The sequence below is a fragment of the Gobius niger genome (genome assembly GCF_951799975.1).
Source record: "Gobius niger genome assembly, chromosome: 1".
Classification (NCBI taxonomy): domain Eukaryota; kingdom Metazoa; phylum Chordata; class Actinopteri; order Gobiiformes; family Gobiidae; genus Gobius; species Gobius niger.
Genome location: NC_136852.1, coordinates 61,870,501 through 61,890,728, shown reverse-complemented (window position 1 = coordinate 61,890,728; position 20,228 = coordinate 61,870,501). Strand labels below are relative to the sequence as shown.

The 20,228-nt window shown below is 39.8% G+C and overlaps 1 protein-coding gene across 1 annotated transcript in view; it reads right to left on the bottom strand.

The window, feature by feature from the left end:
- Nucleotides 1-3,139: 3,139 nt before the first annotated feature.
- Nucleotides 3,140-20,228, bottom strand: part of notch1b (notch receptor 1b) — a 30,750-nt gene continuing 13,661 nt past the window's right edge. The window contains 25 exon segments of the mRNA XM_079562296.1: nt 3,140-3,474; nt 3,476-4,806; nt 4,881-4,978; nt 5,089-5,236; nt 5,335-5,633; nt 6,942-7,107; nt 7,269-7,359; nt 7,644-7,857; nt 10,566-10,714; nt 10,785-11,195; nt 11,385-11,917; nt 12,023-12,135; nt 12,363-12,620; nt 13,033-13,165; nt 13,493-13,677; nt 13,764-13,917; nt 14,013-14,214; nt 14,386-14,614; nt 14,692-14,844; nt 14,964-15,083; nt 15,596-15,709; nt 15,796-16,134; nt 16,605-16,715; nt 16,796-17,029; nt 17,144-17,257. Coding sequence (XP_079418422.1) covers nt 3,453-3,474; nt 3,476-4,806; nt 4,881-4,978; nt 5,089-5,236; nt 5,335-5,633; nt 6,942-7,107; nt 7,269-7,359; nt 7,644-7,857; nt 10,566-10,714; nt 10,785-11,195; nt 11,385-11,917; nt 12,023-12,135; nt 12,363-12,620; nt 13,033-13,165; nt 13,493-13,677; nt 13,764-13,917; nt 14,013-14,214; nt 14,386-14,614; nt 14,692-14,844; nt 14,964-15,083; nt 15,596-15,709; nt 15,796-16,134; nt 16,605-16,715; nt 16,796-17,029; nt 17,144-17,257 — 5,921 coding nt within the window. The 3' untranslated portion in view covers nt 3,140-3,452.

Below are 20,228 nucleotides of genomic sequence, written 5' to 3'. Positions count from 1 at the left end.
AAAATATGGTACCACAAGAATCAGAAACAGCATAACAGTTTAACAGTTATGCAACACTTTGCTACATGTTTTTATTTTTATTTTTATTTTTTGAATACACATCTTGACCAGCATCAGTACTATTTATTTAATATTAAACTTTTCGCACATATGTTTAGCTTTGATCGCCTTCAAATGTTCTATTGGGACCATAGAATATAAGTATGGTCAGATTCTTTTGATACACGGTGAATACAGGTTTACTGCCAGAAAATTTGGATTTGTGAATATGAAATTTTGCAAGCAGTAATGAAAGATTTACTAGAAATGCTTTGTCTTTATCTTGTATTCTATTGAAGCATCCAAAGATGATATGCTCATACAATAGATTTAGGTTGAGATGTAGTTTGTTGTATATGAATTTTGATACATCTTTCCAAAAGGTTTTGGTGTAGTGACAATGCCAAAAGAGATAGGGGACTGTTTCAGGCAGCGCAGAGCAAAAGGAGCAGGACATGTCAATGTCTTTTTTTAACTTTGTCATGAAGTGCTTAGCGGGGTAGATTTTATGTAAGATTTTGAACGATCTGCACTGTAATCTTCGGGGACAAAAAAAAAAATGTTGTCTTTTTGTGACAGGCTCGCTCCTCTCATGGCGAAGGAAACCAAAATCCAATGCACCTACTTTCAATCCAGTTGAAAATGTGTGGAAGTAGTCCTAGGCCCAGACATCTCAACAAAGTGGCATTTAGCCTCCTTAAAGGGGCATTATGGAACTTTTTATGCAAAAAAAACAAGCCTGTGCGTAATTTACCTTTTTGAGACCCAATGGCTGTAGCCTATCGCCTTTTCATCACAGTGCTATGAAAAGGCTATTTATTGAGATTTAGTAAAAAAAAAAAAAGAAAAAAAAAAGAAAAGGAGTCACGTTTAAGTTTATGAAATTTAATCAACCTTACATTTGTATTACTGCCTTCAAACATATTTAAACACATTTCATGGAGCTTCTCAAATAGTATGGACAATACACAGACATGTTCTTTCTAAATTTATTGTAATGCCCAGTGGAAACCCTATAATAGAGCTCTTTTAAAATATTTTCTCACCTCGGCTTGTGTTGGAAGTTGCACAAGAGTTTGTTTGTCCCAGACTGTGCTCTTTTTGTAACACAGAGAGAGAACAGTCAGATATCACACGACGCAGTAAAAGGGAAATCTAACTGTACGCACTCTCAATTCTACCCAGCTTCACTCTCTCCTGGTCCAGGTTGGTTTGGCCTGACTGGATCTCGTCTTTGTTTGCCAATGAGAATAACTGACAACAAAACAAATCAAACATTAAAAATATGCACACAAATTGGAAATTACTTGCAATATTTTGATTGGGATTTTACCTCTGGTAGAGGAGCCTGGACTCTTGAGCTCATCAGCACCATGGACAGAGAACGCAGCAGCATAAAAACAAATCTCCCAAAACTCGATTTCCTTGTTGGTCAATATCCCTCTCCTGCTAGATCTGATGGGGGGCCAGTACATCCTAAAAATCATCTTAGACCCATTTGAAAAAGCACATTTTCTAATGATTCTTTGGTGATGGTGCTGTGGTATGATGATCAATAAATGCTTGTTAAATGCTTGAATACTTTGCAAAGGAGACTTCTGTGCAAGGTGTGTGGTGTCTTGCCCAAGGACACAATGACAGCATACACCTGCAGGAGCCGGGATTTGCACCAACTAGTTTTCGGTTATAGGATGACCTACTCTAGTATTTGAGGTACTGTCGCCCAAAGAACAGGCACAATTCAGGGACAAAGGTGTGGGGTTGAATCACAAGGCAAGGAGTGAAGGGTACAGGTGGAGATACTGTCATGGATTGTAGCAGATTTCTCTGGGCTGAAACCGCAACTTGCATGTCGGGTACAACATATGTTAAACAGTTCAAGATGGCAACATACTGTACTTTACTCTTAGATAAAGACTGAACTCATGCGCTTCCTGAGTGTATGACAAGGCCGTTTGAAAACTCTGAACTGGTGTGGCATCAGGACCCATCATCACCTGAGGATTACAAGAATGTCAGTTCTATTCCAATTCTGATTGTTTGTGCTTATTTGGATCCATAGGACTTATCTAATTGTTATTTAGGCTAATGACATTATTTATGTTTCTGAGAATGAGAACATTTTACTAATTTGACATGACTGTCTGACTGTTTTTTTGTCTTTGAAGTATGCATTGCTTATATATTTTTCGTATGTTTTCGTGTGATAATATTTTTCTATAGATTATACTTTTATTAAGTAATAAAAGTATAAGAATTATTATTAAGAATTATTAATCTGATGCATTGTAGAAAATAAGACAAGGCATTTCTGACAACATTGATGACGACTATGTCCTGCTTGTACGCAGTTTTGTCAGTAGAGGGAGACAAATCTTTCTGAATGGAATTTCATGATCAGCAGCATTATGGTCATGGACTGTCTCCTATAACCACATTTTTTAAATGTTATGTCTAAATATTTAACATAAAACAATAAGCCAACTCATGTCGTAAAACATACATTTATTTTTTACCAGAAAATGTTACAAAATAAAGACGATAAATATATTTCTTGGTTTGCAAAAATTAGAATTGCAGCCTCCATAGAGGCTGGAGACAGGTCACAAGTTAATCCAAATCAAATTTTTAAGACATCAGATTTCTTGAACAAAATCTTCAACACATACAAGTATTTTATAATATTTACACAGAAAAAAAAAACAGCCATAGGCTCAAACAAGTGTAAGAATGCAAAAGTAGTATTTCCTTTCCCTCAAAAAAACAAGGTACATTGTGGCCGAAAAGCCGTTTGTTCTGCATCACAGGACTAACAAATACATTTAAATCCTGTCATGCTGCTTATTTTCTGACAACAGCTGTACACTGTACAACATAATACATCCCCACCACAGCTCCACAAAGAGTAAGTGCACATCACACATAACGGGTATGCCAAGTTTAGAAGCACAAAATGAAGACAATAAAACGATGAATTTATCAAATCTGTTCTACAAAATGCAACTACCAAGTTCACACAGATTTGCTTTATTTTATTTATCAGAAAAGGGCAAACAAAAAGGCTAAAAAAAAAAAGTTATATGAGGAAAATGGAGGCCCAGAAATGTTAATAAATACCCAGTGTGCGATGTGCCTTTGCAGGAGAAAAACAACCTAGCAACATAAAAAAAAAGAATGAAAAAAAAACCCCTCTCCTTTCAGGACTGTATCCTTCCTGCACATAATCACTGGCACTCAAAATGTCTGCAGTCTGGCAAGAATATAAATAAATCAACATTAATAAATAAAAAGAACAGATGAAACATGCGCTCCAAATTTTTATGACGTCAGTATAAAAGTATACATAGAAATCTATACAATTTAACCACTATTCTTTCCCAGGTTATAATTTATTGGAAAATAGAAGAAATGCTTTATCTAAACTGTTCTGGTAGGTCCAATTTGAGAAGGCATACTTGTTGGTGGACTTGAAATACCCTCGGACCAATCGGACATATTTGAATGAGGAGAGGAGCTGGACCACTGATCTGGAGATCCTGGTGAGGGGGTTAGAAAGGGGTGGTCAGGCACTTGCACCTGATGATTTGGGGTGTTGTCCATTGGACCAGAATAACTGTGCTGCGATGGTGGCGTTAGAAACTGGGTACTGGGTATTGATTGATTGATAGACGTGGGCCTTATTTGAGTGTCCTGTGGTAGGATTGTGTGGATGGAAATGGAGTTTCCAGATCCCTGCTGAAGTTCAGGGGGGCTTAGATCCCTGGTCAAGAAGTTCTGGCTGTTTGCAGGATTTGAACTCTGGTGTGGAAGCTGGATGCTCTGCTGCTGCTGCTGTATTTGTTGTAGGTTTTGCATCTGTTGCATTTGCTGCGCTTGCATCATGTGGGGCTGCGGAGCCAAGCGGCCGTTCGGGATCCCCTGGTAGCTTACCATTTGAGAGAGGCTGGCAGTGGCATGGTTGTTGTGGAGGGAAGTCATTAACCCATGCTGCCCTCCTTGATGCAACCCCGCCTGACCCGCTCCACCTCTGATCGAGTTGAACGGGCCGGGCTGACTCATGTTGCTGTGCATTCTGGAAAGCCAATCGCATTGTCCATTCATAGCCGCCTGACTTGTGGAGCCGGGCACGGTCAAATGGGTAAGTCGAGGAGGCAGGGGGTCAAACTGCATTCTGGCCAGTTCTTGTTTGCTGGGCAGGACCATGTGGTTCACAGCGAGATGAGGGTCAGACATGCCCTGCAGATGGTTGAGGGAGACGGAGGATGACTGCTGGAACGGAGACGTCATCATTGGCGGCGAGGCGACATCAGATACATAACCATGGGGAGATTCAAGCGAGTCCACCGGAGACAAAACCGCGGAGCTGTCCAGCAGGCTGCCGGACTTGCCATCTTGTGAATTCTTTTTTTTCACCTTCATCTCTTTGCCGTCCTTGCAGCCAATGCCTTTCGCACTGGGTTTCCTCGCCTTTTTCCCCAGGCTTTGACCTTGAGGCGGGGGCTGTTTTAGACTCCCCAGGTAGCCGTTCGGCGAACACAAAGCGGGGGAGAGAGTGGTGCTTAAAGACCCTCCGTGCATCTGGGGACTTCGCACTAGATTGTACTCATCCATTAGTCGCACAATATCATGATGCATTCTTTCCTGTGCAATGTCCCTGGGTAACCGGTCCATGTGGTCTGTGATTTCCCTGTTAGCAAAGTGGTCCAGTAACACTTTTGCAGTTTCATAGCTTCCTTCTCTCGCAGCCAAGAAAAGGGGCGTTTCCTCCTATGGGTAACAGAAGTGTAAAATATTATTTGACATAATAACGAAAAACGTATACACAAAGGGTGTTTTAATACCTTATTGTTTTGCATGTCCTTGTTGGCTCCATTTTTAAGCAGAACAATAGCAGCCTCAATATTGTTTACAGCTGCAGCCCAATGTAGAGCGGATTTACCTTAAAACATTATAAAAAATATGGTTGATTCGACGTAGATTCAATTTTCAGCATATTGATGATTATAATGGGTTACTTTAGGTTACTGCAAACAAAGCCAGAAAACATACCGAAGTCGTCAATAGCGTTCACATCAGCATGACAGTTAATGAGCTCCTCCACCATGCCTTCCACTGCTAATCTCGCCGCTAAGATAAGAGGAGTTGTTCCATCATGCATCCGTGCGTCGAGATCTGTTGCACGGTTCCTTATCAAAATCTGTAAAAGAAAAAATGTTTTAACCAGATTATAATTTGTCACACACAGATACATTTGAACACAGTTATATGTACTGTATGTATTGTATGCAAACACACCTGGAACACCCCCTGTGCGTCTGCAGCTACGGCAGCGTGCAGCGGCGTTCTGCCCATGTTGTCCTGAATGTTGGCATCTGCACTGGCTTCCAGGAGGCGCTTGGCAGCATCAGAGCGAGCGTAACGAGCAGCTAAGTGAAGGGCAGTTTCACCGGTGCGGTCCGTCTGGTTATGTAAGTTGGCACCCTGATAAATGAAGTCATTGATAACATTGGCAGACGCATCCTCTTCTTCTTCACTGTTGCCCGTTTCCAAACCTCCACCGCTGCAAGACGCTATCATCAGGGGCGTGAATCCATCTGGAAATACAAAAAAAGGCGAATAAACTCTGGCACCTGTTGGTTAGGCAGAAAGCCACACTTCAAAGCAGCTCAAAGATCAGAACAAACTAATCGAATATGGATTTGGCACTTTTGCCTGGGTTCAATCATTATAGCCCTGACGTTTCGATAATAGATTCTGATCAAGGCCCAAGCACCAAAGACACTTCAGACGAAAAGTGAAGCTGCAGGGATAGAGATTGATGCTTACTAAATCTTGGGTCTTGAATGCAGCAAAACAAATAAATTAAAATAATTATCAGACTGAATATCTTGTTATTATTGAGTTATTATAAGTTGCTTCATATAATTGAAAAACCCAGATCATGCTGATTTGTCCAAATAGAATTAAATGATTCATAATGAGGGCCCACGTTTGAATTTTCAGTAGAATAGAGTTTTCTAGACATAGTGTTTTTGTTGTGATACAAAAGCTTGAAAATAGCAGTAAATTTAATATGACGTGTTATGTTCGTCACCGAGTGGCAATTTTCAGAAAAGATAAAAATATATATATATACAAATTTAGAAAATGGCGTTATGTATCAATCATTTAACACAGCAGGTCAAGTCTAATCTTATCTTAACCCAGTGTGTGTGTGTTCCTACTTAAAAAAAATAAAAAATAAACAGGAGACTGTAGACATTTCTCTACATAACAGATTATTCTATCTGCTATACAGGTGAAACCCGGAAAATTAGAATATTATTCAAAAGTGAATTTATTTCTGTAATTCAACTCAAAATGTGAAACTAATATGATATAGACTCATTACATGCAAAGTGAAATATATCAAGTTTTTTGTTCGTTATAATTTTGATTATTATGGCTTACAGCCCATTTTCAAAATATTCACATTTTCTGAGATTTTTAATTTGGGGTTTTTACAAGCAGAGCCATAATAAGCAAAATTATAACAAATAAAGGCTATATCTCACTTTGCATGTAATGAGTCTATCATATATCAGTTTCCCAGTTCAAGCCGAACTACAGAAACCAATGCATTTCTTAACGATAATTCTACCTGTACATTGCACAGATGAGCATTACTGTTAAAGTGAATTGAAGTGAATGATTAAATTAAAATGAAACTGAATGTCTCTGCTGGAGCCGTGTGAGACGAATATCGTGACCTATTCTACATGATGTTCAAGTTTAAATAAATGTGTTGATGAGAGGGAACAGACTGTAATAACAACCAACACTGTAAACATGATTTTGCTTCAATAATATAGGGCTATAAACTGTTATTCTCAAGAGTGTCTCTGTTGCGAAATAAAGCGTACCTGGACCACGGACATTGACATCCATGCAGTCATTCTCAATCTCGCCCTGAGGAGGTGTAGGTGCAATAGACGGGACACGCAGATCTGCAGCATCTAGGTGCTGCTGGGTCCACTGACGGTGGTCTGTCTGATCATCCCCGTCTAGTATTGCATGTTCATCAAAATGCTAAAATCAAAACAGTTCAAATAAATAAATAATAATAATAATAACAACAATATACACTCTTAATTATAATAATAGTTTTTGTCATTATTATTATTAACTGGTTTACATTTTAATTTGGTTTCTTAACTTTGAATGGTAATTTGTTTAATTAAATGACTTACCTTAAAGCGTTTTATATCAGACGACTCATCCTCTCCCCAGTCATTTTGAGTGTCATCCATGAGGGATATATCGGAAATGTTTTTCAGTGGCCTTTAATGAGCAAAGAAATTGTGAGATGAGTAAAAAAATCCGTGGGGTTGTTTGCAAACTGCGGCGCTCGTCCTTAATGATGGAGCTACTTAAAAAACTAAAGCATTGATTGTATACGTTTACCCCACCCCTTCTCACCAACTTGTCAATTAGTGCCGATCTAAATCTTCTATGTTATTCAACCCAAATATGCAACCATCCAATAAACAAGAATTTTAGTTTTTAAAAATTGGCTGCAAAAAAAAAATGCAGGAAGTGGATAAAATGTGCAAAGTAAAACTTACTTTAATCCGACAGAATCTTCTCCGACCGGTTCCCGTCTTTTCTTTTTACTAGTTTCTGTGGTTTTGAAGCCCTCCGGGAGCCACAAACGCCCATGCTCATGCCGCCGCTTTCGGGCAGCCACCATTCCCACGCCAAGGAAGGCCAGTAACCCTACGCCACCAAGAACCAAGTAAATTGGGTAGAAGTCCTGGGACGGCTGGGGGTCCACACCACCTGGAGGTAGAAGGGACAATGTGGTCATGCCTTAAGGAAGAAAAGAAGGATCAGTGTGAAGTCCGAGCTTCTTTGCAGTTTTAGTTCCAGGATCAAATACGTTGCGGGAAACAGGAGGAAACTCATGAAAAGTGACGGTGCTCACCGTTTGTAAAGCTTGCCTGCTATAGAGTAATAATCAGAATTGCTAACCACTTTTCATCAAAAAGAAGGATGGAGAGTGATAAAAAAAATAAAAAGGGGGGAAAAAGAACCTCCTCTCTCCTTTTTCAACCCAGAGTACCAAGAGACAACTTTACCATTTCTTCTTTAAGAGAAAAAAGGAGGAGGATTAATGAACTTCAAATTACTGCACGCGCTTTAAGCTGTAAAGAAGAAGGATTTATTAGGATTTTCGAGATAACAAAGACTCCCAACTTCTAGCACACTCCCGATCAATTTTTCCCCTTCTCTTTTTTCCACTAACGATTTTGAAATGATAAACTCCCCCAACCTAAACCCTTAGAGATGCATTAAGTCCTGGTATTACATTCAGCGAGGTGAAGGTTGCAGCAGCCCCTTGCACTGTGAATGAGGCGTGTGCACACGTGTGCCTCTCGATGTACTAGTATATGTCTCAGACATATGTCTGACAAAAAAGACACAGTTATGTTGAGTGAGAAGGGGGCTGGAGCAGTTGATTTGCAGCAATTAACCATTTTGGAGGCCTGAAGCCAGTGGATTTACACACAGAGGGAAGGATTGATTGTTTAGGCCATGAGATTCACAATTGCATTTGTTCAGTGCCGCATAACAAATACTCAAATCAAAGAGCATAAAGGTTAGCATTAAGAGACAAATCAGTTATTTCCTTGAAAAACATTCAATTACATACTACATTTCTTATCTAAACTACTAAGAATCATATATTGTGGAAAACACACATTTTATACATGTGGTAGGTACTTCTGACAAGGGGCTTTTAAATAAATTGCACAAAGTGATATGTTAAATTGGTAACGCTTTATAATAAGGGTACATGAATTCATGCATGAATTCATCATGACTTCATGACTTCATTGATTATGAATTCATTAGAGGTCATTATGATTCATTATGAAATACTCATGAATTCACGCCGTTAATTCAGGCAATGAACTCAATAATGATATGAGCAATGTTTGCGAAGAAACCAACCACGCCAAGGACCAAACTTTGTATAAACTTACAACTAAAAATGATCTCATGGTTAGTTCATCATGAGTTTATTATGAATGTGCCCCTTAAAATGAAGCGTTGCAGATTTGATAACTTAAAAGATACAGAACCTGTTTTAGGAGAGCAATTACACACAGAAGAGCTTAAATAAACTTTTTTTTATTCATTTATCAAATCAAATCAAATCAAATTTATTTATATAGCACATTTAAAACAACTGCTGTTGACCAAAGTGCTTCACAAAAAGGCCTACAGTACAGAAACAAATAGAAATATAATAATAAAAAAACAAAACACAATATACAAAACAGCAAAGCACTAACAGCTTAGATTTGGCCAGATATGTGCTAGACAGTGTTAAAAGCTTTTGCATAAAAGTGTGTCTTAAGCAAAGATTTAAATTGGTCAAGTGTCTGAGCAGCTCTGATGTGGAGAGGCAGGTCATTCCAACGTTTTGGAGCTGCAACAGAGAAAGCCCTGTCCCCTTTAGTCACATATTTGGAGCGGGGAACCTCTAAAAGCAGCATTACGCAATACAAAAATATAACAATGCTTTAGTAAGTATTATGGCAGTATGTTTGCAGGGGCTCTCAATCACCCAGGAAGTATTCATTTAGTGAAGCTCTAGATTGTTGACAGGCCTGAGTTGATTTGAGGATGTTTTGCTTCTATTTTAGGAGGGGCCTACGTGTTATTGGAGCCATGTCGAGCCCATTATTTGAGCAAATTAAATGGTTAAAAATCATAAAATAGGACCTTAAAAGAAGTATATATGCAGAAAACACCAATTTCTGAACATTTGAAACAAATGCTTAGTGGCAATATTATTATTATTATTATTATTATTATTATTATTATTATTATTATTATTATTATTATTATTATTATTATTATTATTATTATTATAACAACAAGTAACAAGTAAAGCCAAACTCGACATGGCTCCAATAACACGTAGGCCCCTCCTAAAATAGAAGCAAAACATCCTCAAATCAACTCAGGCCTGTCAACGATTTAGAGCTTCACTAAATGAATACTTCCTGGGCGACTGAGAGCCTCTGCAAACAAACTGCCATAATACTTACTAAAGCATTGTTATATTTTGGTATTGTGTAATCATAAATGAATAAAAAAAGTTGATTTAAGCTCTTCTGTGTGTAATTGCTCTCCTAAAACAGGTTCTGTATCTTTTAAGTTATCAAAGCTGCAACGCTTCATTTTAAGGGGCACATTCATAATAAACTCATGATGAACTAACCATGAGATCATTTTTAGTCGTAAGTTTATACAAAGTTTGGTCCTTGGTGTGGTTGGTTTCTTCGCCAACAAAAAAATCATCATAATCATGATTAATTAATCATTATCATTAATGAGTTCATTGCCTGAATTAATGGTGTGAATTTGTGAGTATTTCATCATGAATAATAATGATCTCTAATGAATTCATAATGAATTAAGTCATGAATTCATGTGCCCTTATTATAAAGCGTTACTGTTAAATTTGTACTCACTATAAACAGCCTCGATTGTATAGGGAACGTCCAATTTGTCGCTGGATTTCAGTGCTGCCAGGAAAGCGGCCAACTCAGAGGTGCTCTGAAAACACTCAGTGGATTGCTGGAAGCACTGGCGATTGTCCACTTCTAAATAAACAATGGAACTAGAGAAAAAACACAGTCTGAATACTAAAGAATCAAACTGTTGTTGTGTCAAATATTTCAAAATCTTACCCTTTAATCTGCAATGGATCCAATTCCCTTTTTGTCAGTCGATTTTCTTTTGGTGAATCAAACAAACTTCTCTTGACTACATTGGACCATGTATCTACCGACCGCTTAACATTGTACTTCTTCAGCTCATGCTGATTGCCATAGTAGGGGTATACCATCATTTGCCCCTGAGAGTCTGTTTTGATTACAACATTAGTATGAAGCACACGGCTCAGCTCACGCAGAAAGCCAAATGAATTGTTAAAAAGCTGCTCTGGTACTATATGTACAACCACCAGCAACTGGCCCACAGCAAGCTTCTCAGGCATGTTGGCACAGTCCAGACCGTCCCAACCACACTCAGCATTATTGCAGCCTTGATCACAGTGGCCATCTGCATAGTGGTCTTTGCAGTACTGGTCATACAGGGGGCTGTGGGGATATTAGAAAGGTTTATCAGTGTAACTCAATCTTTTGTCAGAAATGGCTCTGTTATAAGTTTTCATCTCAATTTCTAATTCTGAATAAGATAATAATTAACTTCTCGTCACATATTACAACTAGATGTAAAACATATTTTATAACTAAGTTTATTAGAAGATTTATGGGTGAATTACTCACTTGCACTGTCCCTCTAGGTTCTGACAATCAAAGCCATCATAAAGACATCCTGCGTTGTCGCATTGTGAATCACATCTGTCATTGTTAAAGTAGCGCCAGCACTGCAGTGACGCTGAGCAGTTCTTCCAAGGATCATCAAAGTTCAGTGAGCAATCGCCGTTGTCCCAGCCACAGGCATGGTTGTTACACAGTACATCACAAATCTTGTTGTGTTTTAGCTCTTGACATTCGGGAACTTCACATTCTTCCTCTTGCAAACCACGATCCAGGACGTGACATCGTTCACCGATAAAATTAGCAGGGCAGACACAATGATAGTGTGGAGCTTCAGCAGTGTTCTCACATGTACCACCGTTGTAGCATGGATTTGAAGTGCACGGCATGTTAGAGAGGATTTTGCATTCAGGTCCAATAAATGCGGGAGTGCACAGACATTTGGGACTTTTATGGCCAGATATACACGTTCCCCCATTGTGGCAGTGAAGAGTGCCACAGGCTTGAGCATCGTATTCACATGTAGCACCAGAAAAGCCCTGCAAAATAATCAAAACACCAGTTAAAACATGTCATCTGAAATGTTATGTTACAGTTCAGTCATTCGTGACAACTATTACTGAAACTGATTTGTGCATACTCACAGGTGGGCATTTGCAGATAAATCCATATGGTGTGTTACTGGCAACAGCGCAGGTCCCTCCATTGCGACAAGGTTTCCCTTTGCAGCCATCAAATATAGTGTCACAATGTCGACCTAAGAAGAATCAAAATGTGCAGTATGGGTGCATAGTAAAATATAGAAACAGTAAAAGGCATCTGGATATACTGTATGTTGATGTTTGCTATTATGGATCAGCTTCCTGTCCTGGCTCTTACCATAGCATCTGGGACAATACAGCATCAGCTCTTTTTACAGTTTACCTGTTATGTTAATGCTGTATTTGAAAAGCAGTTTCCATTTTCTCTGGGCAGGCTGTTTACCTGTATATCCAGTGCGACACTCGCAGCGGTAGTTGTTGGTCAGTTGGATGCAGCTGTGCGTGCCTCGTGGGTCACAGGGGTTGGACAGACACTCGTTGACATCTCCTTCACAGCGCTCCCCAACATATCCAGAGGGGCAGATGCAGTGGTAACCTCCAACTCGATCCACACACGTTCCTTTGTTGAAGCATTTGGGCTCTTTGGTAACAAGGTCAATAAATGGGTTGCAGTCGTCAATGTTGATCTCGCAGTGAATACCTGAAAGATTTGTAATGTTTGTGTTACATTTATCAGAAATAAAAAAGTATTCATTTATTTTATGCAATATATAAAATACACCAATGAATTTTGCAGGGATTAAACTTTTTTCATAAACAAATTTGATGACACATAGATAGTGTGTGAGCTGTTTTGCCAATAACACTTCTGAATGGGTGTTGTAATGTATCATGATCACCTCTCTTCTCCAGTTCCAGCTGACCTACAACACACACTTCCTTCATGTCTAAGATAGAAAAATCAATGCTTATTTGACAAGACGGGTAAGATGGGAGGAAGAGTTTTCAGGCTTGCGCTGGCGGCTGTTAAGCCCTAATTAATGAAGTGTGGAGACTTGAGGGGAAGTGTGCAGAGGAGAGTGGTCTGGTGGATGTGTGGGGGGTCTACTGACCTTGGGTTCCCCGGGGACAGGAGCATTTGTAGGTATTGATCAGGTCAATGCAGGTGCCCCCATTCTGGCATGGCTGGGAGAAGCATTCATTGATCTCATCAGAACAGTTGGTCCCCACAAAGCCTGGCATGCACTGAGAGAGAGAAGGGGGAAAAACAAGAGAGAGGGAGAAATGAAGGCAATTTAATCAATGTCAGACATGAAACAGAAATGTTTTTGTTTACTTTGCTATTTTCTGGCCTCTATCTTGCTAAGGTCAGCAGATCCTTTATTCCATGGAAGATTACTAGAAAGTAAATTGCACTCTTCTCTACCGTCACAACTGTTCTACTGCTGCTGCATAAAAATAAGTCTCTAACAATGCAAGCTAGAAAGTTTAGAAATAGTTTGTCCAATTGAAATGATTATATATTAATATATAAATGTACACACACTGAGAACAACACAAGAAAATATTCACCTTGCATGTGTATCCACCCAAAAAGTCGGTGCAGGTGGCTCCATTTTGACACGGGTTTGGATTGCATTCATCCACTTGTTCCTCACAGTAACTTCCAGTGTATCCCACCGGACAGTGGCAATAATGAACATTTCCTGCATCTAGACACTGGCCAGAGTTACGGCACAACTGTAAAACGTCCACCCCTGACATTGGACAAAAGCCAACAATTACTAGAAACTCAATAAACAGCAATAATGTCACCTGGAGTCATACAGCTGCACTCTTTTACCTCTTTGTTTGGCAGCCACTTCACATGAAACACTCGGGACATCACAATACAGTCCACCCCAGCCTGTTTTACACTGGCAACTGAAGGTGGTGCCCTGGTGCCAACATTGTCCTTCATTTTTACAAGGTGAAGACTCACACCAGTCAACCATATCCTACCAAGTCCAATGTGGAAAAAAAAGATTAGCATAAAACTACACTTTGAAAAGATTTTCAGGTTTAATAATTGAATCATATGGCTGTTGCATACCAGACAGTTAAGTCCAGTGTATCCATGTGGACAGGCACACTTGTAGGTGCCATAGCTGTCGTGACATGTGCCTCCATTCAGGCAAGGCTTAGAGTCACATTCGTTGATGTCATGCTGGCAGTAGTTGCCAGTAAAACCCGGGGGACATACACATGTAAAAGTATTAATACCATCGACACAGGTTCCACCATTGAAACAGGAGCTGTAAATACAAAAATAAACAACGCATGATTATCTTTTATCACATTTGTACATAACTGCATAACTATTTATATACACGAGGAGACTCTGAATGAGATCTTCTTTATCTACCATAGAGGGCAGTAGTGAACCAGAAAAGCTCGGAGAGAACTAACAAAGCATGGTCTCATACCTCTCAGTGCAGTCAGGAGTGTTAATTTCACAATGGATGCCACTGAAGCCAGATGGGCATGTACAGGTGTAGCTGTTCACGCAGTCTGTGCAGTTGGCTCCATTTTTACACGGGTTGCTCTCACACTCATTAATGTCCTCTTCACATTTGACGCCCCGAAAGCCAGGCAAGCAGGTGCAAAAAAAGACATTCACCTCATCTTTGCAGATCCCACCATTACTACAAGGATCTGCAGGGAAAGGAGCATTATATTTCAACCTCGATTGTAGATTATCCTTTTGTAGAAAGTATGTGCTTTGGTCTTACTTGGCTTGCAATCATCAATGTCTGTTTCACAGTTCCGCCCAGTGAAGCCTGGTTTGCAGCTACATTGATAACTGCCCAGTGTGTTTTGACAAGTGGCTCCGTTGCGACAGGGATTCTTTACACATTCTTTGATATCCACATCGCAGGTTTGACCTTCAAAAATGTACATACGCTTATTTCACCCTGTTATCTCTAACATTAGACAGACTTGCAATCTGTAGTCGCATTGTGTTTCAAATACAGATAACAACAATTGCACTTGTTTTGTATACCTTGCCATCCTTCAGGACAAACACAGGAGAAGCTCTGATAGTCTTCTGATTCCTGACACACTCCTCCGTGCCGACATGGTTTGGAGCTGCAGGGGGCCATTAACGTTTCACAGTTTTCTCCTGTAAAGTACAGATACAAACGCACAATACTGATGAAAATTACATCTTGTGAGAGGTGATATCTTGCAGTTTGTGAACTTGGGAGATTGTCCAGTCCAAACAGACACAGAATCATCTTTCAATCAATGCTATCAGTGGGTTTGCCAGGATCAGTCACTGTTAAAGGCCTGTGGAGATATTTCCCTATCTGTTTCCACAACACATAGCTCATACAGGAAGCAAGCTCCAGTTTCCGGCCATTGTGTAGCCATTTGCTGGTCTGTGAGACAGGAAGCAGGCATACAGGAAATGTGGCAAGAAACCCGCTCCCACACTAGGACAAGTAATGCCCTGTAGGAGGATTTTTCCAATAAGAATAAGACAACATTTTTGCAATATCATATGAACATTTCCATCTGGGACAATGGACACTATGATCAAAATCTGACAGAAAGAACTTTACAGTCGGCAAATGAGACAGGAAAACCAATCAAGCAACAAGTTATTACAAAAACCCCACAAAGAAAACATACCAGTGTAAGGTAAAGAACAAATGCACTTGTATCCAGCAACATCATCAATGCAGGTCCCTTGGTTCAGACATGGATTAGAGGCACATTCGTTGATATTAGTCTTGCAGTTTGGTCCTATCATTGGAGACACGTACAAACGCTATTAATCAATATTTTGGTAGGTAGTAAAAGACAAAACAGCCTTATAGATAGAAACTGACCTGTAAAGCCAACTCGGCAGGTGCAAACATATCCACTGATCATGTCCTTACAAGTGCCTCCGTTCATGCATGGGTTGGATTCACACTCATTGTTGTTTATGTCACAGTTTTTGCCAATCCAGCCAGAGTCACAAAGGCATTTATATCCATTGACTTTATCTTCACAGTGACCGTGTATGCAAGGATTACTGAGGCACTCGTTGACTTGGGACAAACATGTAGTGTCATGGTATCCTTCAGGACACACACAGGTGAACCCATTGATACCATCGATACAAGTGCCCCCATTGTGGCACGGGTTGATGGCACACTCATCAATGTTTATGTTACACATGATCCCTGGAAAACAAAAGAGATCTAAAATCATCACATCATTTGAACAGAAATGTTGTTTTCCTGTGCTATTAATATTCCCAGTGTTAATTGATGTTTTTAAAGAAAAAAATTTAATCATTTTTGGCAACTTGCAGCATTTAGAAAAGTGCCACACGCAATAAATGCCCTTTTTAGCTTTAAAGTGGAGACCTGCTTTCAAGCTATTAAAAGATCAACTTTCAGGAATCTTTCAATGAATCTTTTCTACAACTCAGTCCTAAAGGGCCTTGTGTGCCAAAGTGTGGGTATCCCCTCTCTATTGTGGGACGGCCTAACAGCAGTTGGCAGGGGACAGGGTGGAGCTGGAAAATGACACCGGTCGAGCCTCAGAGGAGTGTGTACACTCGCTTGCCATCTGTCACAATAACCATCAGGAACACACTTTTTTCTTTAAAACATCATAGTTTTTGGATTGTTCTTATATTATGTCTTACCAGTGTAACCAGGCTCACATGCACATTCATAGCCATTGATTTTGTCTATACAGGTCCCATAGTCACATGGATTGCTTTTGCAGTCATCAATGTTGATTTCACAGTTGATTCCTAGAAATACAATACATGCAAATAAAACCAAGGCCTTGATTTAAGAACTATACATGTTCTTAAGGCCACTTGCTATTTACCTGTTGTGCCTTTGGGGCAGTTGCAAATGTAAAAATTTTCCCTGTCCTGGCAAGTCCCTCCATTTCGGCATGGTTGGCTTAAACACTCATTGATGTTAGTTTCACATAGGCGTCCAGTATAGCCAGGGTTACAATGGCAACTGAAAGAGGCCAAGCCATCAACACAGGTCCCATAGTGGCATGGATCTGAGTAACATTCATTGATGTCAGTCTCGCAATGTCTTCCTGTGTATCCTGTAAATAAGGAAATACTGAAATTAATTAAATGAAACAGTTCCAGCAAGCAAACGTTCAAAGAAAATGTAATAAGAATGGTCTAAAGGTTGTTTGCACATATTCATATTATACCTTCAGTGCATTCACATGTGTACTTGTTGGGCCCATCTGTGCACTTGGCGCCATTTTTGCATGGCGTGCTGGCACACTCATCAATGTCAATCTGGCAGAGGGTTCCTGTGAAGCCTGGAAACAACAAATGGTTTGTTGAACGTCAGTGTGTACGGACGTTGCTACAGTGTTCTCACCACTTGGATTAAGTCCCACTCATAATCCTGGGCCTATACTATAAGGGCTCTCAGCGAATTAGAAAACTGCATGTTAATTAACAACTGCACATGGCTGTGAACGCTCCGTTTTTCCTTTCACTGCTTTTCAGCCTAAGATGGGGAAGTAAAGGAGCCTGTCCGTTGAAAATGGGGGAGGGAAAGACGAGAGAAATGAAGGGAGAATAAAAAATGCAAGGCCTCCTGACCATGAGGTGGGGGACAAAAGCAAGCCTGTCCCCTCAGAGCAACACTAAACTGAGCCTGTTGCCTCCTTTGTCCCAAAAAAACTTCTCCATCACAATGCATTTTCTCATGTCTCGCATTCACCCCTTTTTCACTACACCCTCGTACCCTTCCCGACTCCAAAAAGAGCCAGCTTGACCTCTGACCCTCACCATTCAATCTCTTTGCCATTCACAATCAACCAACAGACTTTCCCTTTTGCTCAAACGTTTTTTCCTGTCGCTTTTCCCTTGTTCCATCGTCACATGATGGTACAGGATTATTCGGAAGTAGCCTGATGAAGAGATAACATTCTGCTTCCCAGCCCCATTTTACTACACGAATACAGCACTGTTAATTTCGTCTACTAAAACATTTCACCATATTTTTAGTCAAAGTGATACTTTTGCTGACTAAAATTAGACTAAAACTAAACTAAAAGTTGTTGATGAGACTAAAACTGTGACTAAAATGTCCAGATATTTTCATCGACTAAAATATTAAATAAAAATGAAAAGAAGAGGCAATAATCATCCAAACTTCCACTGACAGTCTGAAAGAGCGTCATATCCACTGCCAAAGGAAAAAGTCTGTGTTTTGTTCACGTGGGAGAATCACCATGAAGCAGAGGAGCTTAATAATTTCTTATAATAATAAAGATTATAAATGCAAAGTTGTCTAAATTAGTCTTAAAATTATTCGACTAAAATTGCATGTACATTTAGTTGAGTAAACTAGACTAAAATCTAAGAGAATTATTTGACAAAATTTTGACTAAAATTGAATTTTCCTCAAAATAAGTCTAAAATAAAATGTGTTTTCAAATTCAACACAGGTATTCTCTGCCAAAACACAGACTGTGATGTGGATAGTTTGGTGAGGAAGTTAGTAAATGTCTCTCAGTAGACTTTCATTGAAACCATTCAGAATGTCTTACTTTGCCACAAGTAAAACATGATGTCTGGGCACAGACTTAAAGGGGGGGTATTATGCAAAATCGACTTTTTCAAGCTTTACATCATGTTATTATGTCATTCCCTCATTAAAAACATGCCTGAAGTGTTGCCTTGGCACATTCACGTATTTTTGAGTAATCTGTAAAAACTCTGATGGCAGCCATTTTAGGGATAGGTTTGCCTGAGTCCTCCTAGGAACGCCCCCACCTCCTGGAGACGCCTCCGAGCTTTCGACACCAGCCGAGTAACCAACCACTGCTCCTCAGCAGAACCCCCTCCCCACTGATGCCACAGACAGTGTGTGGAGGGGGCGTGTCGGAAAGGGTCAGAGGTTCTTAAAGAGACAGAAGCCAATTTCAAGACATTCGCTGCAGGCATTTTGAGAGAGCAATTTTATACAAGGCAGTTATTCTAATTTACTGCATTTACAGACCAACAGAAGGTTTCGTCATCATTGTAGTGTGATATAGACTGGTGCTATGTGATTGAAAGAAACATAATACCCCCTCTTTAACAATTACTTTAACATTCATCAACTAAAAACTCAAAACACTAATCACATATTCCTTACACACAATGATCTTGTGCCCGTGCAAGGACAGCGCCAACTCTAAACGCTGCTGCGCTATGTTCCTGCAGCACTTGCGAGAGGGCATTGCTTATAAAAAGAGTAGAGGTCAACATTCATTTTCCTCGTTTACATCGTGCTGCCCTGTGTTCTTCCTTAAGCATTATAGACTCTCACAGGTCAAACTAAAAACTTTATTCACCCCATTGTGAGCTAAACAACGCTCACCATTGGCCATGAGTGTTTCTCCACCCCATGTACTTCCCACTTAAATGCAGTAAGTCTCGGCGCTGCAAGATCTCAAAGTGCGCTCCTACTAAGCACAAAATGTTACACTACAGTCTGTGTATACATCTGTATTTACTTTCATTTCGTATTTTATTTACCCTTCATTCTCATCTACATAGAACATAAAATGCCTGATATGATAAGGTGCTTTTCAAAGCTTAAATAGAAGTTCAAAATACTCAATGGAGTCACACATGAAGGATGTTAGTCATACAGGACTTATGCCCAGACTGCTGGAATTAGACAATTCAATGGCTCTCAGCAGGATTTCCATGGCTATTCCATGAACAAAATAGAAAGAGGGGACCCTCAATTGAGGCCTAGAAAGCAAGAGAGGCACATTTACATCTGAAGCAGGTCAGTCGCACCCTCCTCCCTTATGACTCGCTCTTCCTGCATGTGGATAATGGTGTATCTGCCCCCAACTCTTGAGGTTTCCTCATCCTCCCAAACCCCACAAAGCTCTTGTGTTCTCTCCTGTACTCCCTCTCTATCAGGCCTTCCACATGGACAGTCTTTCTGTTTCTTCTGTTTTCACGGCTTCTCTCAACAGGAGGAATTTTGCTTCTCTCCGCCCAAGCGTGCCTTTGATCTACCCAATTCAAAGCCTCACTATGTTACCAAAAAGAAAGCAGGAAAGATTGTCAATAATTTTGCTAACAATGTTAAATGAAGAACACATTTAAGATTTGTACCTAGGCCTAGGCAAAAATACAGATTTACATAATGATGTACTATATGTAGGCCATGTTTTAATGTTTCATTTAAGCATTTAAGCATTGCTCCCCCCAAAACTTAAACAAGTAAATGCTCACTCATCACTCCAAAAATAATTATTTAAAGAATTACAAAAC